The 27348-nt window shown below is 35.4% G+C and overlaps 1 protein-coding gene across 1 annotated transcript in view; it reads left to right on the forward strand.

The window, feature by feature from the left end:
- The window catches only part of dpy (fibrillin-like protein dumpy), a 463637-nt gene that overhangs the window by 270254 nt on the left and 166035 nt on the right, over positions 1 to 27348 (forward strand). Inside the window, 27 exon segments of the mRNA XM_071590673.1 lie at positions 329 to 589; positions 2772 to 2891; positions 3271 to 3404; positions 3681 to 3918; positions 4190 to 4312; positions 4512 to 4646; positions 5042 to 5275; positions 5738 to 6265; positions 6961 to 7146; positions 7796 to 8047; positions 8682 to 8909; positions 9673 to 9876; positions 10042 to 10335; positions 11460 to 11702; positions 12058 to 12247; positions 12632 to 14199; positions 14594 to 14782; positions 15544 to 15931; positions 16738 to 17177; positions 17286 to 17436; positions 18497 to 19038; positions 19902 to 20098; positions 22503 to 22769; positions 22889 to 23144; positions 24282 to 24476; positions 25626 to 25808; positions 26317 to 26448. Coding sequence (XP_071446774.1) covers positions 329 to 589; positions 2772 to 2891; positions 3271 to 3404; positions 3681 to 3918; positions 4190 to 4312; positions 4512 to 4646; positions 5042 to 5275; positions 5738 to 6265; positions 6961 to 7146; positions 7796 to 8047; positions 8682 to 8909; positions 9673 to 9876; positions 10042 to 10335; positions 11460 to 11702; positions 12058 to 12247; positions 12632 to 14199; positions 14594 to 14782; positions 15544 to 15931; positions 16738 to 17177; positions 17286 to 17436; positions 18497 to 19038; positions 19902 to 20098; positions 22503 to 22769; positions 22889 to 23144; positions 24282 to 24476; positions 25626 to 25808; positions 26317 to 26448 — 7878 coding nt within the window.

Genomic DNA, 27348 nt, shown 5'->3' on the forward strand with positions numbered 1-27348 from the left:
TTTGTGCAGGAATAATTAGTTGGAAGTCACAAACTTGTTTTTGGTGCCATCATTTATGTGGTGATGTTTTATGTTTGCATGATTCAAGTGTGATCTTTAGTACTGTGATAGCATTGTGTTTTTGATTAAAATTGTGTTCATCTTAAGTACATGCAAAATAGTTAATATGCTCTTCATAGCCAGTGTACCTGTTGTTAATGCAACACTTTTCTCGGATGTCCTCGGCCAAGGATTAACTTTAAGTCAAAACTTGAGTCTTGCAACCCACTCACTCTGTATGGCTGTCTATTACTGATATGTTCCTCTAAAATAAAAATAATTTGGCCAGATGTTGATGAATGTGCAGAGAGCAGTCTCAGTGGCTCATCTTCCTGTGGCAAAGGTGCCAACTGTGTTAATACTCCTGGAAGCTATCGATGTGAGTGCCCTCAAGGGCACACAGGTGACCCCCATCAGATGTGCACAGACTTGAATGAATGTGCTCACCCCACTTCCTGCCGTACCAACTTCATGTGCATCAATTCTGCTGGATCGTTCGATTGCCTCTGCCCCCCTGGATTCAAGGGATTAAGCCAATTCTTCTGTGACAGTTAGTCCCTGTTCATGATTAGCATGGCCTGCAAACATATGTTTGCCTCAAGCCTGCTTGACATACAGTAGAAACCCATTTATCTGTGACCAGTGATGATTGCCAAAAATTTGAGCAATTTTGAAATCCATCATAATATATGTGCGTATTTGTTTTATAACTGTGTAGGGTGTTAATATTTAAAATGAGAAAATATTATTGCCCTCCATAGTACAATTTAATGCATGAAAAAATTCAAAATAATTTAAACTGTGTAATAAAATATGAAAGTACATTCATGCGAATGGTAAAGGATGAATGCTCAGAATATTCTGGGAAACCTCACAAAGAACCAGAAAAATGGGTTTCCATTGTACACACTTTATGAATGTCAAATATGCACGTGCCTGAAATCAGTTCTTGTTTGGTAATGAGCACATAAGTTTTTTTTTCAATGATATATGCTACTGGTTTTTGTAGTAGTTTAAGGGTATTTTTCACAGATGTTGATCAGTCAGAAGTCAGGGAAATATATTCTGCTGCCTGCCAAAGATGAGCATTTTCTCTTGGATTCAATATCAGTTCAGTAGGTTACCACTCTGTTTCTGTGACAATTTTCATTTTATGTGGCCACTAAAATCCATAGTAATGCATAATCTTTACACTATTTAAGACCCCTATAAATTGAATTATTTCATATTCACTGAATGCAGTGTGTTTACTACATAGTGGACATTTCTCCTTGCTTAAAATGAACGAATCAAACTGCCAATATACTAATCTAATAGAAACCTGCAATTTGATTATGACTCTTTGTATAAAATTGTCCTCTCTTCATGGTATTTGAACAAAATACCCTCTGTGAACTTGATCCTAGAATTAACTTCTTATCTTAAGGCTGCTATTCTGAACGGAATTATGACTATTCAATGAGGAGTTATTGGGACTTTATTTACTATTTTGATGGCTAAAATAAAGTAAAACAGCAACATAGAGTTATTTTGTATTGTGAGGTGGTAATTTCACTTGAAATACCAGCCCTAAGATCCTTACAGTTTTTAACTATTATGGAATTCTTAACTCTTTGGTTATACCAAATGCACATTTCTTATATAAAATAATATTGGAGTCTTGATATTCTCAGAGAATCAGCTGTGATTTTTTTATGCCTGCAGAATTTGAAACGCACAGGACTATAATTGCAAGAAAGCACATTAACTTCAAGTCAGGTCTCTGGAAATGCTTGAATATTCATTATACCTACATATTTTACTTAATGCACTTTTCAGTTGCCAATTGTGTATGCTTGCATGTTTTATTTTTACTCGTTTCTGTGTGTACCCATGCTATTTTATGTGTATCTTTTATGCTTCTTTCTCTATCCTATGGTTGCTAATTGAAAAATGATCACATATGTAGCTTAATTTTTCACTATTTTGGTGGAGATTATCATTGCTGCTTTGATTTTCTAAATATTTATTTAGAGACAACAGAAGGAGTTATTGGTTTCTTCATTTACAACAGACTCAATTTTTTTGTTATGACCAAGGTTCTTGTTCTGGGAAAGGTGATGCTATATTTCCCTCTGAATTCTGAAAGTATATAAATAATATTTTCCTCCATTTGTAATGCTTCTTGAGTTTTATATGTATTTTTGGTTGATTTTTGTTTTTGTCAAGCATGTTTCTTGTATGTCTAAATTGCACTGTAAAATTTTGCATCTAATGAATATAAGTACCAGAAATGTATGGTTCAGTTATGCTGTTTCTTGACATTAAGAGATGAGCAGAATTCAGTTTGCTTTGAATTTAATTCTCTATATCTTGTCACTTGTAGCTCTGAATAAGCTGTCAACAGAAAATCAGTTATTCAATGTAACCCTTTTTAAAATAACTTTAATTAACATGTCATAAAAAGGTAATCTTAGTGAGAATTTGATATTTTCATGTAAAATTCACTCATAAATGTATTTCTCTGAACACAATTAAATGATCTATTTTATCCATACTCTGCACACTAATTGGTGCTACTGAAAGCTTAGCTTGAATATTCAAGGATCATGAAGTGCCTTTTAGATTTCAATGCGACTTATGACAGTTGAGTCATGTGGTTTATTAAATGAATCTTTGTTGTCTTTTAATCAAATTATCTTATCAGTTATGGTTTTTAGAATATAACGATCTGTGAATATTTTTGCTTCCAGACATAAATGAATGCTTAGACAATCCATGTGGTGAGAATGCTGTATGTACTGATACAATAGGTAGCTTCACTTGTTCTTGCTCAGAAGATTATACCGGAGACCCATATAAAGGTTGTGTTGGTGAGTGATTTTCATTTCCTTCATTTTTATGAGTGGACATCACTTGTATCTTTCTGAACATTTTTTAATGGCTCTGAAGAATAAGCCATCTTTTATTGAACTGTTCTGATTACAAAAATATACCAATAAAAATTCAGAATGAATTTTAGTTAGCAATTATATGTTTTGGATTTTTTAGAGTAATTATTTTCTGGAGATTTAATGCTTGTATTTTTCTATTATCTGTTTGTATTGCAACCTAAAGGGAAGACATGCAGGTAAAATTTTAGAACTAATACCTCATATTTTAGTGGACTCGGCTAGTTGTCTTCTTTTTGTGATATGGATATGTTTATTTGGCCTGTTGGCTCTCACCATTGAATTTCTTACTCATTTGTAGACATCAATGAATGTGTTGCTTTGGATAAGCCCTGTGGAAGATTTGCTATTTGTGAGAATGCTGCACCAGGTTACAACTGTTTGTGTCCCCAAGGCTATGCTGCAAAGCCAGATCCGACTGTTGCTTGTGAACAGGTAAATAATACAAAAAATGTGCAATTAAAATTGGTGTTTGGTCTGGTAAATGAGCTCAAATTATTATGAGATTAAATTGCGGCCTTACACATAAAACAATGACAATTTTCTATGTTCTTGAAAATAACTACCATCATAAATCTATTCTAATTCTCCATTAGCCAGCATAGTTAACGCCCCCCCTCCCAAGGATTATATTGTGTTGCCATTCTTGAGGAAAAATATTGAACTAAATTTAAAGTTTAGACAGTAATATGTGGAATATTTGATTTCCAGGTTGATGTCAATATTCTCTGCAAGAGTAATTTTGACTGTGTTAACAATGCTGAGTGCCTTGATGGCCAATGTTTCTGCAGAAAAGGATTTCTTGCCAAAGGAGCCGATTGTGTTGATATAGATGAATGCGTTTCACAGCCATGTGGTCCTCATTCTACCTGTACAAATACAATTGGAGGCTTTAGATGCGAGTGTGAGCAGGATTTTATTGGTGCACCACCTAGAGCACCCTGCAAAGGTTTGAATTTTCACAGTTTTCCTATCCCTTAATGTATTGCTTACTTTCTGTAATTACCTCAAATTTAATAAGGAAATGTATAATATCCATAAAATAAAAGATCCTGACATTGAATTTTGGTGGACATGATATAAATGTCTAATTATTATGATAATTCTCATGAAATAGCTTGATTTGATATATTTTTGACATATCCTGCCCCAAATTGAATGGGATGAAGGGTATGAATGCAGTTATGATGATTCTAATACAAATTACTGGCTTTGATTAGCTCCTTGTGAAGACATCAAATGCGGCCCTCATGCATACTGCAAGCCAGATGGAGGAGAAGCGTATTGCATTTGTGATGAAGGCTGGACCTTCAACCCAGCAAATATTGCTGCTGGATGCATAGGTAAAGCAATTTTATAGAATAAAAGTGCATGAATATAAACTAGGAATGATGAATTGTCTTGATAAATGTTTGTATAGAGTTAAGGTGTGTGCCAATACTTAACCAATTTTATTATAACTCATTTATCAATTATATTTGAGTTGAATTTATTTTTATATAGTATTTTTAGAGCCTATTTAATAATTCTATTTTTTTCTAGATATTGATGAGTGTGACAAGATTAACGGACCATCAGGTCGCTGTGGTGCCAATGCTGCCTGTACCAACACACCTGGATCTTTTACTTGCCAATGTGCTGTGGGCTTCTCTGGAAATGCAAATAAGCAATGTTTTGGTAAGAGCACTGAAACATTTTAGAAGCAATATTGCATATAGGAATTGTGTTCTCATATTCTTTCCCACCATGTTCAGATTGAAATGGTTCAACCATACTAATTGTGTTCCCATAGATTGCTGTTTGGACAGCTTTCATTTGATTCTTAAGTTTTGAGAGTGTAATTTTCAGGAGGTACCTACAGATGTTTTGCAAACTTTTATTTGTTATTGAATAACCAAGAAAACCACCTCCCTCACTATTGTTTCATATTGGCATATACAAGTTAACTATCCCAATAAAGAATTTTTTTATTTCTTCTACCATTTAATGGATATCTACTATTATATGAAACTTAATTTTTTCAATTCACATTAGTGAAGGCTAAACTTTTATATAATTTGAATCAATTTCAGATGTGGATGAATGCACCCTTCCAAATGCTTGCGGAATTAATGCTATCTGCCATAATGTTCCTGGAACACATATCTGTGAATGCCCAGAGGGTACAATACCTGACCCTGATCCTCACACTAGGTGTGTAGGAGTAGTAACTTGCAGAACAGAGGCAGACTGCCCTGGAAATGCCATTTGTGATACACATGGCCGGTGCCTTTGTCCAGAGCCTAATGTTGGGAATGATTGCAGACGTAAGTAGCAATTAAGTAAAGCTGTATCTATATGCTAAATTTAAGTAGGGAACATTTATTGTTCTTGAAAGAGATGATACCCAATATATCTATTACATCTTCTAGTCACATGGCTTTGGTCATGCATGCTCATGCTCATTTCGAACAAAGATTTGATTGTTTAGAACTAAGGAGTGGCACTGCTAAACTTGTCTGTTAACTTATTGATTCATCCTAATATGTACAAATAAAGTGAATGCTCAAATAAATGCCTATTTTTTTATCATTGCATAATGTCTGTCATAATGTTTCCATCACATAAAAATGTCATTCTTACAGAGCATTCATGCATGAGTGTTACCTAGTATTCTAAATACTGTCTGTTAGCCTCTCCACATTTAAAATGCAAATTAACTTGCATTTTTTCCATAGTATTTTAATCTGAATTGATTACTAATTTTTGCCCCATTCCACTTGATTCAGATCCCTGTGAAACAATCTCCTGCAGTCCAAATGCTGTGTGCACATTAGTGAAAGACGAGGCCAAATGTCTCTGCCCACCAGGCTACACTGGTTCTAGTTTGGAAGGTGGTTGCGTGGACATTGATGAGTGCCTGACTGATCCATGCCCAAAGGGTGCAATATGTATCAACTTACCTGGACACTTTTCTTGTCAGTGCCCAAGTGGTTTTAAGGGTGACCCATACCGTGGTGGATGCTCAGAGATTACAACAACGTCACTTGGATGCGGACCCAATGCTCCTTGCCCTATTGGAGAGCAATGTGTGAGAGATGATTTTGTAGGGGTCGGTGTTTGCATATGCCAGCGTGGATACACAAGGGATACACCTAGTTCTGATGGCACTGCTCGCTGCCGTGATATTGATGAATGTTCAGAACTAAGGGAGAAACCTGCCTGTGGTTTGGGAGCTGTCTGCAAAAACCTACCAGGAAGCTACGAGTGTCAATGCCCTCCTGGGTTCAATGGAAATCCTTACTCATTATGTGAACGTAAGTTAAAACATTCAATAGTACTCTTCATATGTTTATATTTTTATGTTATATTTCCTGTAATGATTTCCTAATGTATAAGGAAAATTTTACATGCATTTGGAAATAGCACCAATATAAATATATTTTTATTTAGTTTTTTTGAAGGACTTCATCACTTTTGTTATTTTGTCAAGGGTTAATATTGTGTGTTTGTCAATATTTATAACAGTCCCGTTATTTTCATTCAATCAAATTTGTAATTTGTGCAAATTAAAGCATGGTGGCCCATCTCCAATGCTGGGTAGCATACATATTCCTCATCACTTACCACTATCCCACATCATACTCTTCAGATAAACTCATTCCTCCATTTATTTGTATTGGTCACCTACCTATTGTCTTCCAGATTGAACGCCTTGAGTAATTTTAGTGTCATATAGGAAATATACTTCTAGCGTTATTTGTGTGACTTCACATTTTGTGCAGCAAAGTAAAATAATCTTTCATTCTAATATATTCATTTAATACAGTTTACTTGTAAGTACTCAATTCTTGATTTTCATAGGCAATCTAAATAATAACATTCTTCATTAAATAATGTTAATTTATTCACTTGAAATAATAATAATACATAACATTTTGTGCACATCTTATATTATCTGAATGGAATGTATGACCATTCAAGTTAATTTTTGCTCTCTTATTTTTAACAGAATGCAGTTCTTTGGAATGTCAGTGCCAACCACCCTACCAAATTGTACAAGGTAACTGTGCTCTTGCTGGCTGCTCAAAGGGAGAGAAATGCCCAACGGGAGCTGAGTGTATAACAATTGCCGGTGGTGTGAGCTATTGTGCATGCCCTAAAGGTTATAGGATCAAACAAGATGGATCATGTGAAGGTACATATTTGAGATATTCTCCATAGTTTTTTAGTCTTATTCCCCATTCATAACATCAAATCTTTATATGGAGAGATATACTTGCTGTTCACTTTTCTATGTTAATTAATGCTTGCTCAAGAAAGAATATGACTCTCCTTATTTGCATACATGTCAATATTTTTATATATCTGCTTATATATCTTTATATATCATCTGCTTAATTTTTTTAAACCATGGTCAATCTTTTTTATAATATTTTAATATATTATGAACTAGCACTAGGGGTGCACTGGCTTCCAAATTGGTCGGGAAAATTATTTAAGAATGACCTATGTATCAATTTACTGATATGAGGATATGTGAGGTTTTTTGGCCTGTTTAATGATGGCCGACCACGAAACTCGAGGTCAGTCCACCCCTAACTGGCATCTTATTCTCTAAAGGTGATATGTATTATAGGTCATTTCAAAAAAGTTTTTTTTTAACCAGTTATGAATACTTTAAACTCTAATTAAAAAGAGTATTTCCATTTTGAAATTTACTCAAACTGGAGGGCTTGTAAATTGCATGTCTCCCTAATGATTCCTAATAGCTCCTCAGTGCTCTGTCAACTGATTACTATTTCCATCAAATGATATTCTAATTTTTAACACCATACTATTTTCAGATGTGAATGAATGTACCGATGGACGGCAAGTTTGTGGTTTTGGAGCAGAATGCATCAATCGACCAGGCACACATGAGTGTGCGTGCCCTGTTGGTTTCAGTGGTGACCCATATCATGGCGTGTGCTCACCAGATCAAATCCGTTGCATTCATGATGGAGACTGTCAGTCCAACGAGAAGTGTGTGCAGCCTGGAGAATGTGTATGCCCTCCACCATTCTTTACTGATTCTCTGGATGGCAACAAATGCAAAAGTAAATATTTCTTTCTTAAACAAATATATGGGGGCTGATTTTATGGACATTAAATTGTGTAATAACATAAAATTGTATTGAATTACACTGATGGCTTTTTTGATGGACACAAAACTCCCTTTTAATTGAGTGGCATCAATACTCTGGAAATTGGATTACCCAGGTGAAGATGGATTATAAAGGATTAGCGTCATCACAATTGATTTGTCTTGGGGACTTTTCTATAACTATGTTTAAAATACTTATTAAAATGAATGGTTGAGTTATTTTTAAATCATGTCCCTCATGACAATTTCATAATATTATTAATAAATGAGGCCATGAGGCATAATATATGAGGCAATTTCCTGATGCTAAGTTTCAATATTAATGAAACTTGTTTGCCATAAACTTTTAATTGGAAAATTCTGTGGTAATTCATGACATGCTTATTAGAATATCATTTTAATGTGGTTCAACCTTTCTCTCCTGGTTCAAATTTGTGGGAACCTCATTTTGAAAAGATAGGTGGAATCCAAATGATTCTTCTATCCAGTTGCTAAGCCTGTTGATATAGACTTTCTCATGGAAACAAGTAATGCTTCAAACTGCTGAGTGTTATTGGACTCAAAAATATCATATCAATTCCTTTCAGGTCCTTGTGAAAGGTTTCCTTGTGGCATCAATGCCAAATGCACACCAAGTGATCCACCAAGGTGTATGTGTGAAAATGGCCACCAAGGAAATCCACTTCAAGGCTGTGTTGACATTGATGAGTGTTTGAGTAGTCCCTGTGCCTATGGAGCCCATTGCATCAATGAAAAAGGAAGCTATAAGTGCATCTGCAGCAAAGGAATGACTGGGGATCCTTACAGATCAGGATGTGAGTACTTTTGCAATTTATTCGTGTATGAAATTGTTTATTTGTACCAGTTTAGGTCACTTGATTTGAAAACAGAAAATTTTGTATTAAACTGCCCTTATCACTGGTGAGGAGAAAGAATGTCAGCATCTCATTTAATGGCCAGGATATATTTATATTTAGTGGTTACAGGGACATCTTTGTGGAAGTGTAGCATGTTCAATGACGTGGCAGGCATGATACTTTTGCACAATATATATCTAATAATGCCACTGGTTTCATCTAAATAAAGTATACTCTAATAAAAAAATGCCTGATTAAATAATGAGAAGATGGCTTCTTAAAATGAAACCAGTTCTATTCATTCATGTAAAACTATGGAAAATTACTATGTGTTTGAAGACTCATTGTTTTATTTTAAAAAGAAGGTGGTTGTTCATGGTCAATTTTGTTCTTTCACATTTTAACTTTTTGGAGGGTTGCCATTTAAATTGGTGCATGCACACCTCCAAGAATCAAAAATTAACTAACTGCAGTAGGCAGCAGCAGTATGTAAAAAAATATGCTGAGAATTTGGTAAGAATTATTATAAAAGTAAGTTCATATTTTAAAATGTTTCATTAGACTCTTTTTATACTAGAGTATGATCTATTGTTTGTAATTATTCTCCCTTCCTAAAATTAACCTTGTGGTATCATTAGTTTTCTGTGCATGTTCTTGTAATATCACTTCAATTTTGTTTCATTTTATAAACCCACTATATTTGGCACTGATTTGATTTTAGGTATTGGCAAAGGAGTGCCAGAAAATGAATGTGATTCAAATGATGACTGTGTCGACCAGCTGACTTGTGTATCTGGCTCTTGTGTGAATCCTTGTGATAAACTTCCCTGTGGTGTTAATGCATACTGTGAAGCTCAGAAGCATGCAGCATGGTGCCGTTGCAATGTGGGATTCACTGAATTGCCTGGAGGGGAGTGTGTATCAAGTAAGTATTGGCATTTTTAATCACTGAAAACCTTTGCTACATCAAATTATTATTTCCCAAGCTTGTATATCAACTTCAACATGTGCATTTCATGCTCAAGTAGGCTGATTGAAGAAATAAAGCAAGCATTCTTTTCTGTGATTATGAAATTAATTTTCCTTTCAGTTTGTGATGCCTTCATCTGTGGACAGGGGGCAGTTTGTATGGCAACTGCCAATGGTCCTACGTGCAAGTGTGTTGAAGGTTTTGTTGGCAATCCATTCCCTGGCGGTGCTTGCTATCCAGATGTCTGTTCTGTTACTGAGCCTTGTCATGAGCCGAGTATTTGTGTTGGTGGAAGATGCAAAGAGCGCTGTGAAGGAGTAGTATGCGGGGTGGGAGCAACATGCAATCCTGTAACTAACAAGTGTGTTTGCAATCTGTTCTTCACTGGCAACCCAGATCTTCTCTGTATGCCTCGTAAGTATATTGGTTTTATTTTGATGTGAACCCATTAAACATCTCTATTTTTTTCTCAATATTCTTAAAATGGCTGGTGTTGTTCCCTTTGAAGCCTAATTAGCCCTTGCCACTAAGACTCAGAATATCAGAATTTCGGTTTGGTGTCAAGAGACTAGATACTTATTTAGACAACTCAAGTAGAGAGATGAGAATATAGAGTATGATCAATAGATCAAATCCTCATAAGCTGTGGTGATAAATCTGAGAAGTTTACACCCATCTTTTTTATTAAAAAAATGACAGAAACATTTATTTGAAGATACTGCATGATAAGATTAGTTCATGGTAGAAGAAGGGTTGATACATGTCAATTTCATAAGAATATGAATTGCACATCCTTTAAAATGAACAACTTGCCTATTATTCAAGCTTATCTTATTAGGTGGATGTCTAGATATATTCTTGTGCAGAAAGGTAATAAGTACCTAAAACCTAGAAATCACACCTATTGCATTTAGAAATCTATGAGTGATTTAGGTATTAAGACAATTCTGCACACAGCAGCTGTGCTTTAGTAAATAGCTAATTTTAGCTTTGGTCTCCCTTGTCACTCAAATTACTGGTAATAAAATTATCACAACTTATGAAAACAGTATTTTGTTCTGTTATTTATAAATTTAAGTGAAGACTGTTGACTCTTCATTGTAAAATCTAGTTTCTGATATTTAAAAAGACGAGCTTTAATCTTAAAACCACCTTAATATTAAAATTCGTTCGTTTTTAAAGATAGCTTAACCTTATGCTCTTGTAACATCTTTACAAATATAGATATTCTTGCAATGGTATATTTGTTCCAAAATAAAAAGAAAATGTAATGTCTAATACAACTTGTTTAAGATACCTATATACTTTGGACTTGTTCATTCAGAGTCAAAAATGCATTATATGGTCATGCAAGATGGAAGTACACACTTTGGACTGTTAAAGAATTGAGTGCCTAACTTTTTATTTTGCTACATCCTTGAATCCTATCAAGTGCATTAATTAATTCAAAAACAGTCTTTAGTGAATAGCCTCATTTTGCAATTTTCAGTACATATGGCCATGCGTATTAACAACATGCTAATTTGTATTCTTTTCAGCTGCCATTGCTCCTATTTGCATTCCTGAGTGTGGTCCAAATGCACACTGTAAATATGGTGCCATCAATCAGTGTGTTTGCCACCCAGGAACAAGTGGCAATCCCTATGAAGGTTGCAGTCCCCAAGAAAAGTCTTGCAGCACAACAGTATGTGGACTTGGGGCAGCTTGTCGGCAAGGAATCAACACCGTGGAGTGCGTTTGTCCCGTTGGATTTGTTGGAAACCCATACATACACTGCCAAGGTAGATGAGATTTTGCACTCCTTGTTGAATTTTTTTGAAGTTACTAAAATGGTAATTGCTGATGTACTCCATAAACACGGGCAGAATATTCTACATGCCATATTTCAGAGAAATGCAATATGTTAAAATGCAATTTTAAAAAATTTTTTATTTCTTTCGATTGTTATAACATTTTTCAGGTTTGAAAAATGGACTCAGCATTCACATGCGTGTGCACTATATGCACATGTTCACATCATGAAATGCATGTGAATATTTTTAATCTATAGACTACATCATAAAATTATTCATAATATGCTTCTAAAGCATTTTTATATAATTCCATTGACCTGACCCTTGTTCTTATACTTACCAGATGTGGATGAATGCAGTGGCCATGCCTGTGGGGTTAATGCAGTATGTATAAATACCCTGGGAAGTTATGACTGTCGGTGCAAGGAGTCTTTTGTAGGAAATCCTTTTGTTGAATGTTCACCCATTGGCTCAGGAACTTGCTTGGATCCCCATAGCTGTCACTGTGGACATGACACTCCTTGTCCATCTGGGTAAGGAAAAATCCCCCATTTCTATATCTTTACCCTGTCCACCTTCTGCTTATATTTTTCAGAGATAACATCATCTAATTCTATGTAAAAGCATTGGCAGCATAATTGACAGAGTAAAATGCAGAAAATGCATTTTCAATTTTGTGATTTTTGTCTTATACTCTATAGGCATGCATTAAAATATAATAACTGTAATGAGAGAACATGAATGTCCAATTTGAGGTTCATGAAAAAATGTAATTTTTTTGCTTTAAAGTTGCTACTGTTTTGATCGCCCATAAAAAGTTTTGTTGCACACTACTCTTATTTTTGCTACATATTCTAGTCCATTCGGTCACATTAACAAAAGAATATCCAAGCTAATGTTTCTCTTTCTGTACATAGGTTTGCTTGTGAAAATAATCGCTGCCGAGACCTCTGTGAAGGAGTCAAATGTGGGCCTGGAGCTGCATGTAATGATGGAACTTGTGCATGCCCACTAGGTTCCACTGGAGACCCCAATGACCTTCAGCATGGATGCAAAACTGGCCACTGTAAAAATGATCTTGATTGTGCCCTAAATGAAATATGCTTCCAGCTTGGGAAAGGTGTGAGAAAGTGTGTAGATGCTTGTAGTAAGCTTCAGTGTGGCCCAAATGCCCTCTGCGTGACTGAAAATCACCGATCATCTTGCATCTGCCTTGAGGGCTTTGATGGTAATCCCAGCAACCTCGTGTTGGGTTGCCAGCTCCTAAGGGAGCTGCCCAAGGGAAATTGCCAATCTGATGAAGATTGTGTCCATAACTTGGTATGTCAGTGGAACATAAATGGATTTAAAACTTGTGTCAATCCCTGTGAAGGGATTGGATGTGGGGAGAACGAGATTTGCGCCATTGAAGACTGGAAGCCTACATGTACATGCCGGGATGGTTTCTCTTGGAATCCTGTCAAGTCAACCTGTGAAAAACCTTCCTTGCCAGATTGCTCTACTGACTCTGACTGCGTTGACTCAGCAGCATGTCAGCGGGATGCCCTTGGAGTTCCAAAATGCACCACTGTTTGCCTTGAGGTCACGTGCCCAAGAGATGCTGACTGCATAGCCTCTGATCACAAAGCAATTTGCCGGTGTCGGGCAGGATACACTGGTAATCCAAATGATCGCCATGGATGTCGTCCCCTTTCTCGTGATCAGTGCCAGACTGATGCTGAATGCCCAGAGTCAGAAGTATGCCGCAAAGACAATGCAGGAGCCCTCAAGTGCCGCTCTGCATGCTTGGACCACCAGTGTGGCCCACATGCCATATGCATTGCAAAGAACCATGCAGCACGTTGCAGTTGCCCTCCAGGACCCTATGCTGGGGATCCAAATGATCCATCTGGAGCAGGGTGCAAGGTTGTACCCTGTGTGTACAATGTTGACTGTCCTCCGCACCAACTGTGCAATCGCCTTGATCACACCTGTATGGATGTCTGTGAAGAAGATGCATGTGGAGAGAATGCCGTGTGTGTTGCTGAGGAGCACCGTGCCATATGCTCCTGCCCACCAGGCTACCGACCAGATCCTCTGCCAGAAGTTGCATGCATTGCCACTGAGGCCTGCAAACCAAACCCATGCCACCCCACAGCCCTCTGTGAGGCTGCTCCATCAGCCGTAGGGGGCCACAAGTGCAGCTGTCCAACTGGAACAGTTGGGGATCCTTTGGCCACTGGTTGTCTTCCAGTCGGACATTGCCCAAGAGGAGACGTGGATTGCCCAAGGGATGCAGTTTGTGTGGCAGGAAAATGCTCCAACCCATGTGAAAATGCCTGTGGACCAAATGCTCTCTGTTCAGTGCAGGAGAGAAAGCCCATCTGTACTTGTCCACCGAAATTCCTTCTTGGTCCATCTTCAGTTGGCTGTGTGAGGGCAGAGGATTCTTGTACCAGTGATGCTGATTGTCCTGGAGATGTTTGTATTGATGGACAGTGTAGAGGTAAATATAGAGTTGAATTTGACTTCACAGAGGAAAAATGTGTCAAAACTTTAATACTATGCCTATAAAGTTAGAGCTTCATCCTTCCATATTTTGTGTTATACTTTTCTTGTAGAGTAGTAGGGTGTACGTATAGCACACCATTTTCTGATGAAAAAAACCTACTCTTATGAATTTTTAGCCTGTAATTAAATAATATAATTTATTTTCTTAAGCTGTTCTTATGTTCTGGTAACCAGAAAATTAAAATACATTCTTTGTTTAATTAATGTAGTTTATTGTCACAGTAAAAGCTGTTTATTTCAAGGCAATATATTCATCATTATCATGAATTGAGTCATGTTACAATAATTATTAAGGATGGCTATTAATTTTTTTATTTTATTCTTCCCAGTGGCTTGCCGTAATGGAGATGACTGTGTACTTGGTGAGAGATGTCAAAATAGTGTTTGTGTAGTCCCATGTGCTGGCCATACTCAGTGTTCTGATAATCAGGCCTGTATAAATGGATTCTGTATTCTTGGTTGTCGCAGTAACACCAAATGTCCACATGATAAAGCATGCATCAATGGAAAATGTCAAGGTAAGTCTATCTTGATTAAACCTTGATGATCATGACCCATGTATTTGTAATTATGATTAAGTTTATGCAGTAACTACATGTAGATTAATAAAGTATTTAATTATAAAATGACCATGTGTAACAGAGTTATTATAACATCTGGGAGGAATATCTTCTTTGTGAAAACAAATGCACAATTGGTACAATTTCGGAAACATTTCATAACATCAACCTTTATGTGAAAATCAAAAAATTGTGTTTCTGTCTGCCCAAGAAAATTATTTATATTTTTTATGTCATGAATACCTAGTAGATGGCTGAATTTGTATTTCTACAGTCTAAGTAAAATTGTGCCTACATCCCTTTATGTGCATTTTCTTAAATTTCTCGGGAAGAATTGCCTTTTTAGTGGAAAAATATTAGCCATCTACCACAGTGAAATTATATTATTTTACCACTCTTAGGCCAGGTTTTATGTCTTGTAAAATAGTTAGTTAATTTTAATGTGAACTTTACTCAGAGATTACTAAAAAATTCAATTTAATGAACAAATAATATTACTTATTTATTATTAATGTGAACATTTTAACTGTAGTAACGATGTCTGCCAGTTATTGAGCATTTGAATTGTCAGTTATAAACCTCATTAGCAAGCAGTCATTAAGTGAGTTTTGGCCTTAAGCAGATTTTAAAGTGAACCTTCAGTTTAATAAGACATTATAAAACCTGGCCTACATCATGAAAGCCCGAATGAAATTACACAAAAAATACCTTTCTTCCAGATCCCTGCCAGAAGGAAGGTGCTTGTGGACCAAATGCCATCTGCCGCTGTGTTGATCATGCCACAACCTGTTTGTGTCCTGATGGTTTTGTGGGAAGCCCTGTTCCAGAGCAAGGTTGTGTTCGTGTACCTGTGCAGTGTGGCCAAGGTGGTCTTTGCCCAGCTGGATATCACTGTGTGGGGTCCTATTGCGCTCTTGCATGCTCACCACATGAAAGCAATTGTGCTGTTGGGGAGAGATGCGGCAGTGGAAATACATGTGACAAAGTTTGTCTTGGAGATGGAAATTGCCTTGTGGGAGAAGTGTGTCGAGATGGAATATGTCGGCCAGGTTGTAGAATAGATGGGGACTGCAGTCCATCAGAAATTTGCATAAGTGGGAAGTGCAGGTTAGTAAATGATGTAAAATGAAAAACTGAATAATATTAATTAAGGTCCAGTGGTAATATAGACAAATGTGGAAAAGACATTCAGTGTGGAAATCATCATTCTTATAAACCATAGGTAGTATGCATAATTGTAACATTAGTTAAATGGCATGCAAACTGAAGGGGAAAATTTTGGAAGTTTTCAAATCAGAAATGGTCATACTCATAGTAAACTTCTTTACATACATATGATATATAATTTTATGTATGTGGCTCATTTTAGTGCTTGGTAATATTGATTGAATTTCACATGGCAAATGTGGCTGAATTGTAAGCAATACATTCTCAAAGTATGTGTACTATGCACAAATATTATATGAATTTGGTAAAGGCTTAGTTTTCAATGATTATGCCCTTAATATCTCTCTCATACATGCTCTAGTGACAGACATTATCAAGAAACTGCACAAATATGTTCAAGAAACTGAAAACGTTTACAAAAATCCCAAATTTAGTTTTTTCATAAAGGTAAAAATTTTCCTTTTCTGTACAGATGGAAAAATTAATTGGTAATACATCTTTAATTGCTTGATGACCATGTTTTTAACAGATACCATGATGGCTATTAAGTAGTCACATAATAGTATAAGGTATCCCAGAATTTCAGGAATCTTAGGGGTTTGTGGCAAAATCCTCAAAAATATTTCTCAATTGAAACAAAACCTTAGCTGTTTGTTTTATTATGTCATCAACTGTAAAGAGTACTTACTTAGGCTAGGTGGAGGTTTACAGGCAAATTTTTCAACTGCTCCCTCATTTTCCTCCAGATGCGGTACAGGGTTCACACCAGGACCTACCGGTTGTCTTGATATCGATGAGTGTACCAGTCAGCCATGCCCACCCAAAGTAGAATGTATTAACACCCCAGGTTCATTTGTGTGCAACTGTCCAGTTGGAACAGTTGGGGATCCATATGGCTCAGGGTGTGCAGCACCAAATGAATGTGAAGATGACGGTTCTTGTGGAGAATCGTTGGCTTGTAGATCTGCTGAAGGATTACTGAAGTGCATGGATCCCTGCTCTAGTACTGCTTGTGGACCTGGGGCAGTTTGCAATGTTGATGAACACCTACCTGTTTGCAACTGTCCAGTAGGCTTTTTGGGTGATCCCAATGATCCTTCAGTTGGATGTTTCAAGGTCGAGTGTCTCTATGATGAGGATTGTCCTAGTGACAAATTTTGCCAGAAGTTGAACAACAGATGCATGAGTAAGTTTGAAATCTTTCTATTTATGTATGATCATATCACCATTATTTTGACTATAAAAGTAAATTTATTGTTGGCTACAATTTAATTTCTGGATTGTTTGTTTTCAGACCCATGTGATCAGCTTGACTGTGGACGAGGTACTTGTAAGGTTGCAGACCACAAGGCAGTTTGTACCTGTATTGATGGCTACCATCTAGAAGATTCCAAGTGTGTTGATATTGATGAGTGCTCTCGTAATCCCTGCCATTCAACAGCTGTGTAAGTACATGTAGTTAAGCATTTATTTCATGATTATGATATACTTATCGCATTTGATTTAATATTGGTAACAAGCAGTGGAATGAGTACTTTAATATCCTGTTCACTTTGAATACTGGGAAATTTCAAGTTATTTAATTATTGCATGAAGGGGTTTATGTTCATGAGGCTTGAAATTTGCAAAATTCAAATTTACTGTTGGCACCTAAACACAGAAAAAAATAAATTAAATATATTTTCCTGAACTGGTCATTTTTTATTTTTGTTAAATTGATTTTACTTTAACATATAACATGACAATGACTGGCGGCATAGTTATGCCTAACCAACTATAGTATTCAAATGCCTATTGATTGCCAGTGCAAGCCATTTAAACAAATTGAATAAACTGTTTGTTATTGGGTTGCAGATTTTTCACCTTTCTGAGGATCATTTATATCAGTGCGACTTTATACAACCTGGTGCCAATTTAATAAGCTCCTATAATAAGTTCATTTATTTCACTATATTGAGAATTTATAGTTTATATTTAAGTCTCACTCTATTTAGAGTTTTTACTTTATATAATTTCACCCTCTCAGAGTTAATACCAATCTCAATGAGCATTGCTTTCAAAAGAACTGAAAATGCTGAACTTTATAATTTTCATGCAGTTAGTTAACAGCATATTTATTTTTTTTTAAGTTGACTACTTATAGTGAACTAAAAGTTAACAATTGAAAATGTAAATCAGGTCAGCAATAGATATTTTAAAAAGTGAACAACAGTCTATTTTCAGGCTAAGTTCACTATGCACCTGTGGCAAAAGTTTGCTTGGATTGAATGTGGTCTGAGTTTTATGTGCAGATGCATATGCCAAGTTGATATTATGGTTTTCTCCTTTTAACATTAAACCTATCATGATTAATTTTGTCACTTCTCATCACAACTAAATATTTTTGCTCCTTCTCCTTATTTTTTCTTTCGCTTTATATGGCATCATAAGCACCTTTGTGATGCCTTGCAGGATCCATTTTGCTGGTGCAGATTCAAATAACTCATTACAAATTCCATTTTTCAGGTGTAGGAACACCCCTGGAAGTTTCACCTGCTCTTGTCAAAATGGGCTAGTTGGCAATCCTGTGAGTGGAGGATGCCGAAGCCCTGGAGATTGTCTTGCGGATGTGGACTGTCCCCCAACAGCTGTCTGCATCAACAATCGCTGTGGAAACCCGTGCGATCACCCAGGAATCTGTGGCCATGGAGCCCTTTGCACACCACTGTCCCGTGGGGATCACCCTGCAGGGACTCAGGCCCTATGCCAGTGTCCACCACGCACCACAGGAGACCCAGTGCATGGGCAGTGCATCCCACTAGAGTGTGAAGAAAGTGAGGATTGTGCTGAGGCCCTTGCATGTGTGGAATCTCGCTGCATTGACCCATGCAGCTTGCCTAATGCCTGTGGTGTAAATGCACAGTGTCTATCTGGAAGGCACGTTGGTATCTGCCACTGTGGTCCTGGAACAACTGGAGATCCCCGTCTTGGCTGTGTTCCTGTTCAGTATTGTGCAGGCGATGTCCAGTGCCCAGCTGGGACAAGGTGTACTGATGGGGTTTGCTCATGTGAGTGTCAATGATTGGCAGTCAAGCAGCTTTATGCTCATTATCAGACATTTGTATCAGTTAGTATTATTTACTCATTGTCTCTGTGTTCAATTTCAAAGGTTCACATGAGTATTTTCATTCGTATTTAGATTATGCTCATAAATTAATTTAAATTATATTCACCACCAACCAAATTAGTGCTAGTATTAGTTTTAGTATAGCTAGTATTATTTTTTCATATTTCAAACTAATCCTTCCAACCAATTTCTTTGTCTGCCAACTTTAATATCAAATCAGCAAAATGGAATCCTCATGAATAATATTTTTTCACTGAAAGTTTCTAATAATTTGCAATCACTTTAAAATTTTATTCTGGCTACACGCTCTTCCATTAGTTTTACTTTGTATTGCTTGAAATGTGTTCTTCATTTTTGAAGCCTTTGAGAAAATCATTTTTACTTTCAATGACTCTAATGTTAAACAAAAAAATATATTCCAATCCTTCTCCATCGATAATGATAAATGGCATGCGTTATGCTTAATATTTGCCCAAATATTGCATGTTTAAGCGTCATTCTTGCCATGTGTGTCGCACAAAGTGGTTGATCAGCCTCTAAAAAATGTAAAGGTAAGCCAAAGATATTACAATTAGAATTCCTCCAGTCACCACCAGATATGTATGGAAAGAAAAAATTATAACCATGCACTTCAGTGTAATAGTTACTGTCCTATTTCAAATTGCTGAAATTTTTGTGTAAAACTATTGCAAGAATAAAATTTCTGTATTTCACCTACCAAATAATGTAAAACTTATAGTATTTTTTTATCTTATGAGTTTCTGTTGGCAATGTTTCAAAATATTTTTTTATTTTCTTTTTCAGTGGAATGTAACAGTGTCAGAGATTGTATTGGTGATCAACTTTGCATCCAGGATGTTTGCAGACCAACTTGCAAATCAAACAGCAGCTGTCCTGACTTCCAACATTGCCTCAACAACATATGTGTGAAGGAAGTTCGTTGCAGATCTGATGATGACTGTGATCCAACTCAGAGATGTGCTTCAAATAACTTAGGACAGGTAAGAAGAGATACCTCCATAAGTACCTAATTATTTCTTGGAATTTCAACTAATATTCTCCACAATTTGATTGGAATTCTTCAAGTATGCTATTTATTTATGTATAACTTTATTCACCATAGGCTGATTCAGCATGGTTTAATTGGTAAACAAAAAAATGTACATCAATTTTGTTAGTATAAACCTCATGAAAAAAAGTTTATTTACATTTCATAGGAATATTTATCAAACAACAATTTAGACTTTTCTTTGTATAATGTACAAAATTCATCCACAATTCATGTACAATTCATCCAGAGTACAAAGGTTTAATAAGCAAGTATGCTTTAAGATTACACTTGAAAGTATTTGAAGGAGATTCTTTCAAACTTGGAGGAAGTAGGTTAAAAAATTTCGCTCCATGGTAGTATGGTGTCTCACCACTCAAATTAGATGTTCTTGCCCCAATGTGTATTTCAAGTGTAGTACATGTATTATGATGATGGATATTTAGGTTATGTTTGCATATATGCAAGTTATTCTTAACAATTAAGATTAGATTTTATACATAAAGAGCAGCCTGTGGCATAATTTGCTGTTCATGAAAATGAGACCTGCAGGAGTGTCTAAAAGGTACATTTAAGATAGCCCTTATGGCCTGTTTCTGCAATTTAAAAACCTTTTGGCTATGGCTTGAGCCACCCCAAAACATGATGTCATCTGATAATCAAGATTGAAAATTTGAATGATAAATATATTTTAGAATATTTAAACTAGTACTAAAAAAAAGCAGTAGGTTGTGGTAGTCCAGGGGTAGAGTGTTGGACTACTGACCGAAGGGCTTGGGTTTGATTCCCGAGCAAGCCTCTCTGGGCACCTGCAGCTCCACCCAAGCTATGTCATTTTTTGGGTACAAGATCTTCCTGGGAAACCATAACCAGCGCATGGAAAGGAACTGCCCCCCCTACCTTTATGTGTGAATTACACATGCCATCGGGCTTAGTACTGGATGAACTCTATCATCACCTACCAAACTGACCTTAGGGTTGATTACTGTGTTTATGGTTTTTTATTACTAAAAAACAAATATCTCAGCTGAAAAAGAGTTTTGTTAAGTTTATATTTTAAGTTGTCAATATTTAAGGACAATTTTAGGGATGATTCAATCTGAACACCAAAGAAATGTATACTGTCTACAAAATTTAATTCCTTATCATAGAGTTTTACTGAGAGTTAAGGATTGTTACCAAAATACATGTATACTGTTTCTTGTGCATTAGTTGACAATAAGTTTTAATGAAACCAATTTTGAAGGCATATTACTGTGGAATCTACTTTTTGTTGTAGCTCAGGACTAGTTTTGGCATTCATTAGAATGATAGCATCATCAGCAAAAAGAATGGATTTTGCATCAAAGAAACTATCTGATATATAATTTATGTAGAGTAGAAATAGCTAAGGGCCCAAGATAGAGCCCTAAGGAACCTGTTTTAACCTATTTTTCAACTGATTGGTAGTTCACTTTGTGAGTTGTAGATTCATTATGATGGGATATTTAAATTACTTGATGTCTTTCGTTAATATGGAAAAATATTTGTTATTTAAAACCTTGTGAGATCATTAATATTGACCATGAAATCTGTGATTTGTAAAATCAAAGTATTTAAAGTTGAGATTATATTTAAAAATAGATAGAGAATATATTTCATGAAATACCATGCCTCAATTGAAGTTCATTTTCCACATTGATTATTTCCCTAAAGAGGGAAATTTAATGCTCTTATGGAGACATTGAAAATTAATTTATGGCCTATAAATTATGTTTGCTGTCAAAAATTAAGTTTTGATGCATAGCAATATGCTCGCTGCAATACCTTTCTCGGTATCTGTTGGCCACCTGTTACTAATTCAGTGTCTGGTGTAGTAGTAATATTTGCTTTTCATAAATAAAAATTATGAAAATATAGGCATATTCATTAATGAAGATAGGTAATCAAGATTATTTTACCATCAAAAACAGTAGACAAAATAAAAACAATATATAAGGAAAAGATAACTTGAAAATTCTCTTTTAAAAACTCATTGATATCATAATAATATCCAGTGAATAGATATTGATTTGATTTATTATTAAAAGCCCTCAAGTATTTGAAGGATTTGGTGTACTGTGGTGCTGTATTATAAATTTTAATTATTGGACTTTCAATAGCAATGTAAATAACATGAATGTGGTAATTATTTCCAGTGTATTGTAATGAATATTACTATTTAATGTTTACTACTAAAATTTCTTTTTAATTAGTACAGATATAAGTTAAGTTAATACAAAGGCATGATATGGATAGCCCCTTGTAAGAGTTAACTTCATGCCATTTCATAAATGTACAATTTACTCTGCATTCATTACAAACAATTTTATTTCCAGGCTGAATGTGAAAATCCTTGTGAATCTGTTCTTTGTGGAAGGAATGCTGATTGTGCAGCTCATGACCACACTGCAGTTTGCACTTGCAAGACAGGATACTTTGGAAACCCACAAGATGATAAGATTGGCTGTCAGCCAATTGAGTGTAATTCCAACAATGATTGTTCGAATGATAAACTATGTGAGGAACACATATGCAAAATTGCTTGCCTAGCACACAATCCATGTGGTCAAAATGCACTCTGCTCCACTGAAAGCCATAAACAAGTGCGTATGAGTATTACTGCCTGAATAAGCATTTATGTCTAAATTTATTCTCCTAATTTTCTTCAACATTTTCTTAGTTGTAGCTGCTACTAAATTATCATCAACTTTTTCATTTCCAGGTCTGTTACTGCCAGCCAGGATATACCGGTGATGCATACAGCTCCTGCCAACCTATTGATTTTTGTGCTGATACACCCTGTGGCCTTAGGGCCTTGTGTGACAATGTTAGGGGATCCTTCAAATGCTTCTGCCCCATTGGGACAGTCGGGGACCCATATAAGGAAGGTTGTCGTGCACCAGCAGAATGTCAGACAAGTGTGGACTGTCCTCTGGCTGCTGAATGTAACACTGATGATGGAGAACCCAAATGCAAAGGTCAGTCAATATCCATTAAAAATTATAGTTCTTGTATTCTTGTTCACCTGTTTACAGAAACAGGGATAATCAGAATAATTTATGATATCATAGATTACCAGGATATTGGTTTCATTTGGAAAATATCTTTGGAAAAATGTAAAAAAATACTCCTCAGTCTATTGTTTAAGTATTAGTAAGCTTGGATAAATTACTTTGCTCAAGGAGATAATTCATAAATGAACAAGGTATTGTGGACGCACTGATCTCATTCAAATTCACGAAAGGATCCAGTCCTCAAGATTAATTTCAAAAAACTATTTTCACCTTTGTTTTCAATGATGTTGCATTCAAATGTTAATGAAGCAAGGTAGCATTTTACCTGCAGTTTATTTTAGTATTGATTGTGCAAAGTTATACATTTGCCGGTACTTTTTATAATGAATGCTTGAAAGCATAATAAAATACAGTAGTAATTTAATGAAGGTGATCGTAAATATGGTGATGCTAAAGCAATCATTCTGAATGGATTTGATGACACAATTTTTGCAGGTCTTTAGTAAGACCTTCCAAATGAATGAATATGAGTCATTGTTTTCTGGAGAGCTTTCTCTTGAGCTTGTAGCAATATGATGAATGTGAAACATTCCAATAAAAATGTACCTTATTGGTTCTTTAATTAAAGAAAATGGCATAGACTTATCAAGAATTATATTTTCTAAGGGAACCACTGAATTCAAAAATAAATTAAAAAGATATTTACAATGTAACATGTTCTACTAGGTTGACGAATATCTCAGCATTATTCCTGATCTTTGATTCCCTACTTATAGTTTATAGCAATGCTCTTAGTCTAGTTTATATTAATGCAATGCTCCATGATTTTTAATGGATATTTGTGGATATGTTACATTTAATGTGTGTGTGTGTTTGTGCTACATTTAATGTAATTCTTAGTACCATTTTTGTAATTCAATGCAGCTGCTATGCATTTATTACTTTTTGACGTGCCTTATATCATGTAAATACACCATTCACCTGGTATTTTTGTAGTATGATCTTTGGACAAATAAAATTTATTATTATTATTCATTCCTTTTTAAATATGAAACCATTCATGAAACATTCAATAAATAATTATCTTCTTTGTTCTTGTAGGTGTTTGTGAAAAGTTAGCCTGTGGTCCGAACGCTGACTGCACACCAAGAGACCATGCTGGTTATTGTGTGTGCAGACCTGGATATGAAGGTGATCCGAATGATATCATGGTTGGCTGCAGGCCTAAAGAAGTTGCATGCAGTAGCAATGCTAACTGCCCTAGAAATTCCTATTGCTATGGTGGCATATGTCGACGTGAGTATCAATAGGCATTTAGATGTTTTGAATTTGAAATTTTTGAAGTGGGGTTTCTAAGGTATTTTGATGACTGAAGTCATTTCTTGCCATAAATTTCACACGATAAACTATATTTCCTCGTAAGTCCACATTTATTCCATATGAAGGATTTTAATTATGGCTGTCTACTCACCTCATTAGGATATTATCCATTATTCTGCACTACCCATCATATTTACCATGCCTACCAAATAGAAAGTTAACCCAGAAGCTTGGCATCCCCAAAGCTTTTAACTCTGGTGAATAGGCTGATGCCTCTGTGGTGGCATTTCTTGCTACTTCCATTTCTTCTGCAATTTTAGCCTAATGAATAAATATGCTTTCACTGTTTTCTGAAGAATATTCTGTAGGGTTTGCTACTATGTCCTTACCTCTAGGCATTCAGGCTGAAAGAATAATATTTGTTAAAAGTTTTAGCCCATCTTATCAGATTAACATTCCAAATTTTGTTTCCCTTAAAACCAGTCAATTTCAATCTCTATATATGCATGTATATATTTACTGCAGTGAATTATAGCTTTCTTTCAAATTGCATTTCGTTAAAAAATTTTGTCATCAAAAAGAACATTTTTATAATTGATGCCTGAATATTGTTTATATTCCTTGTAGTTGATTCCTGTGACATTAGGAATACATGCTACAATTTTTTCTTCAGATAAATAGTTTGATTTTACACTATCAAAATATTTTGCCTCCGATTTGAATTTTAAAAATGAGATTAGCCCTTTCACTGCTGTGAACGTGCATAATATGTTTGCACAGTAGGTTGCTGTGAATGTACCTTTTCACCTTCCCTGTGGTGCACCATCATACTTTGAAATATCACAGAAATTATGTTCTTCAAAATAAAATATCAAATATTTTCCATTTAATTAACTGCAAATCTATTTTATTTTTATTCCATTCATATTTTTATTATTTCATTATTTTGGAAATAATAATGGTTACAGAGACATGATACCCTCCCTTTTTGCTGCATGTAAAGAGTAAATTTATGGGGAGTGAGCTGCAGTGAAAGGGTTAATATCCTCATCTATATATGAGCTAGGCCAGTAAATATATTATTTTGCATGCGTTGGCTAATGTGTTTTTTAATTTTATGTTCAGCATTGTGTCAGACTGATGAAGAGTGTGGTCTCACCGAAATGTGCCTCCAGGGCCATTGTGGAAATCCATGTGAAAGACCAGGTGCCTGTGGTATGAATGCTGATTGCAGAATTCTAAATCACATGAAACACTGTAGTTGCCCTCCTGGATTCACTGGAAACCAAGATGTCGAGTGTGTGAGAAGTAAGCATTTCTGTTCACTAATGCATATATTCTATACACTGTGGTGAATTTTGTTTGGCTCATTAATCCAACCTGGTTGGACAGATTTTTGTGATTTAAGTGAAAAACAATCATGAATGGATTTAAAAATGCCACTACTTTTAGTGTTATGATTTTTTTGGAAAACATGCAGTGAGTATTAACTTTGCTCATGTGTATGTAAATATTTCTTTAACAAATTTCAAGAGAAACAATAAATAATAGCATCCATTATAAAAAAAGTAATTCCCACCTATATTTCATTCATTTGTAAGGTTCCTGTTGAAATGATGAAGGCTAGCAATTTAAGTATACAATCTGAGTAACATTTTTAAAATTAATTTTCTCAGTAAAGTTTAAATAAGGATGTAGATAATATGTATCTTTAATAAGATTAATTTAATTAATATTTTCATTTTCTTAAGTCACTCTATGTTGACGTTTAAAAAAAATATTTGGACTTTGTTTAATGGTTTTTGAATATTTTTAGTACCAGTTTCCTGTGATGCTAATGCTGACTGCTCAGATGGAAATACCTGCCGGGATGGCATGTGCTTACCTACTTGCCAGACTGATGTGAATTGTGCATTCAATGAGAAGTGTCTGAGGAACAATTGCATTTGTAAGTCAAGATATGTCTCTTTTCATCGATGAATTCCAAATCTAAGAATCTACTTAAAAAATAACTTGATTATTTTCTTTTGGTACCTTTTTTCCTTTTTCTCTTCCTCATGATCAATTTCAGTAGTGTTTTATACTTTTTTTAGTCATAATTTCCACTTTTCATATTTTCTGCTTTACCTTTTCATTCTACATATTTATATGAATAGTTAGGCCAGCTAAAAATCTATGTAATAAAAGAATAGGAATATGAGATATCATAATATAAGGGGCAGTCAAATAATAACCAAACACTCACTGCAACAACCAGTCGGTGCTCCAACACGGACCCCAAAAACTGTGTGCGCCAGTGAGTTGTCACTATGCAGTTCTCCTACCACAGTAATGGCAGTATCAATGCGTAAAAAACTACCGTCTAGCTTTTAGCTGACTGTTTATTATGGCAGGTGTTTGTATTTCATTTGACTGCCTCTAGTATAGACACGTATGTGTACATGTATGTTTCTTACCATTCCTGGTGAAACATGTAGCCAGATTACAGTTTATGCATTGGCATAATATTTATAGATATGTTCAATAAATATTTTTTTTTATGTGAAAGTGATTCATTAGCAAATTTTTACTGCCTTTTTATGGCTTAAATTGCATTATCAATTGTTATTGAATTCTCAATTCCACCTTTGAGCATAGTTAAGGTAGTTGGAATACATGCACTCATTTGTCGTCTCATGCTTCATTTGTTAAGTTCTGCTAAACCAACAGTAAATTACTGCTCAAATTCACTATAATTTCCATTTTATTACCAGTAGTTGTCTGCTAAATTAACTGTTTGTCACAGAACTTGTCAGGGTGCAAAATACATTTAAGTTTCATCTCTCTGCAACTATCAACCAAGAGAGTA

This window comes from Hetaerina americana, unplaced genomic scaffold, assembly GCF_022747635.1.
Source record: "Hetaerina americana unplaced genomic scaffold, ioHetAmer1.1.p SCAF_4, whole genome shotgun sequence".
NCBI lineage: Eukaryota > Metazoa > Arthropoda > Insecta > Odonata > Calopterygidae > Hetaerina > Hetaerina americana.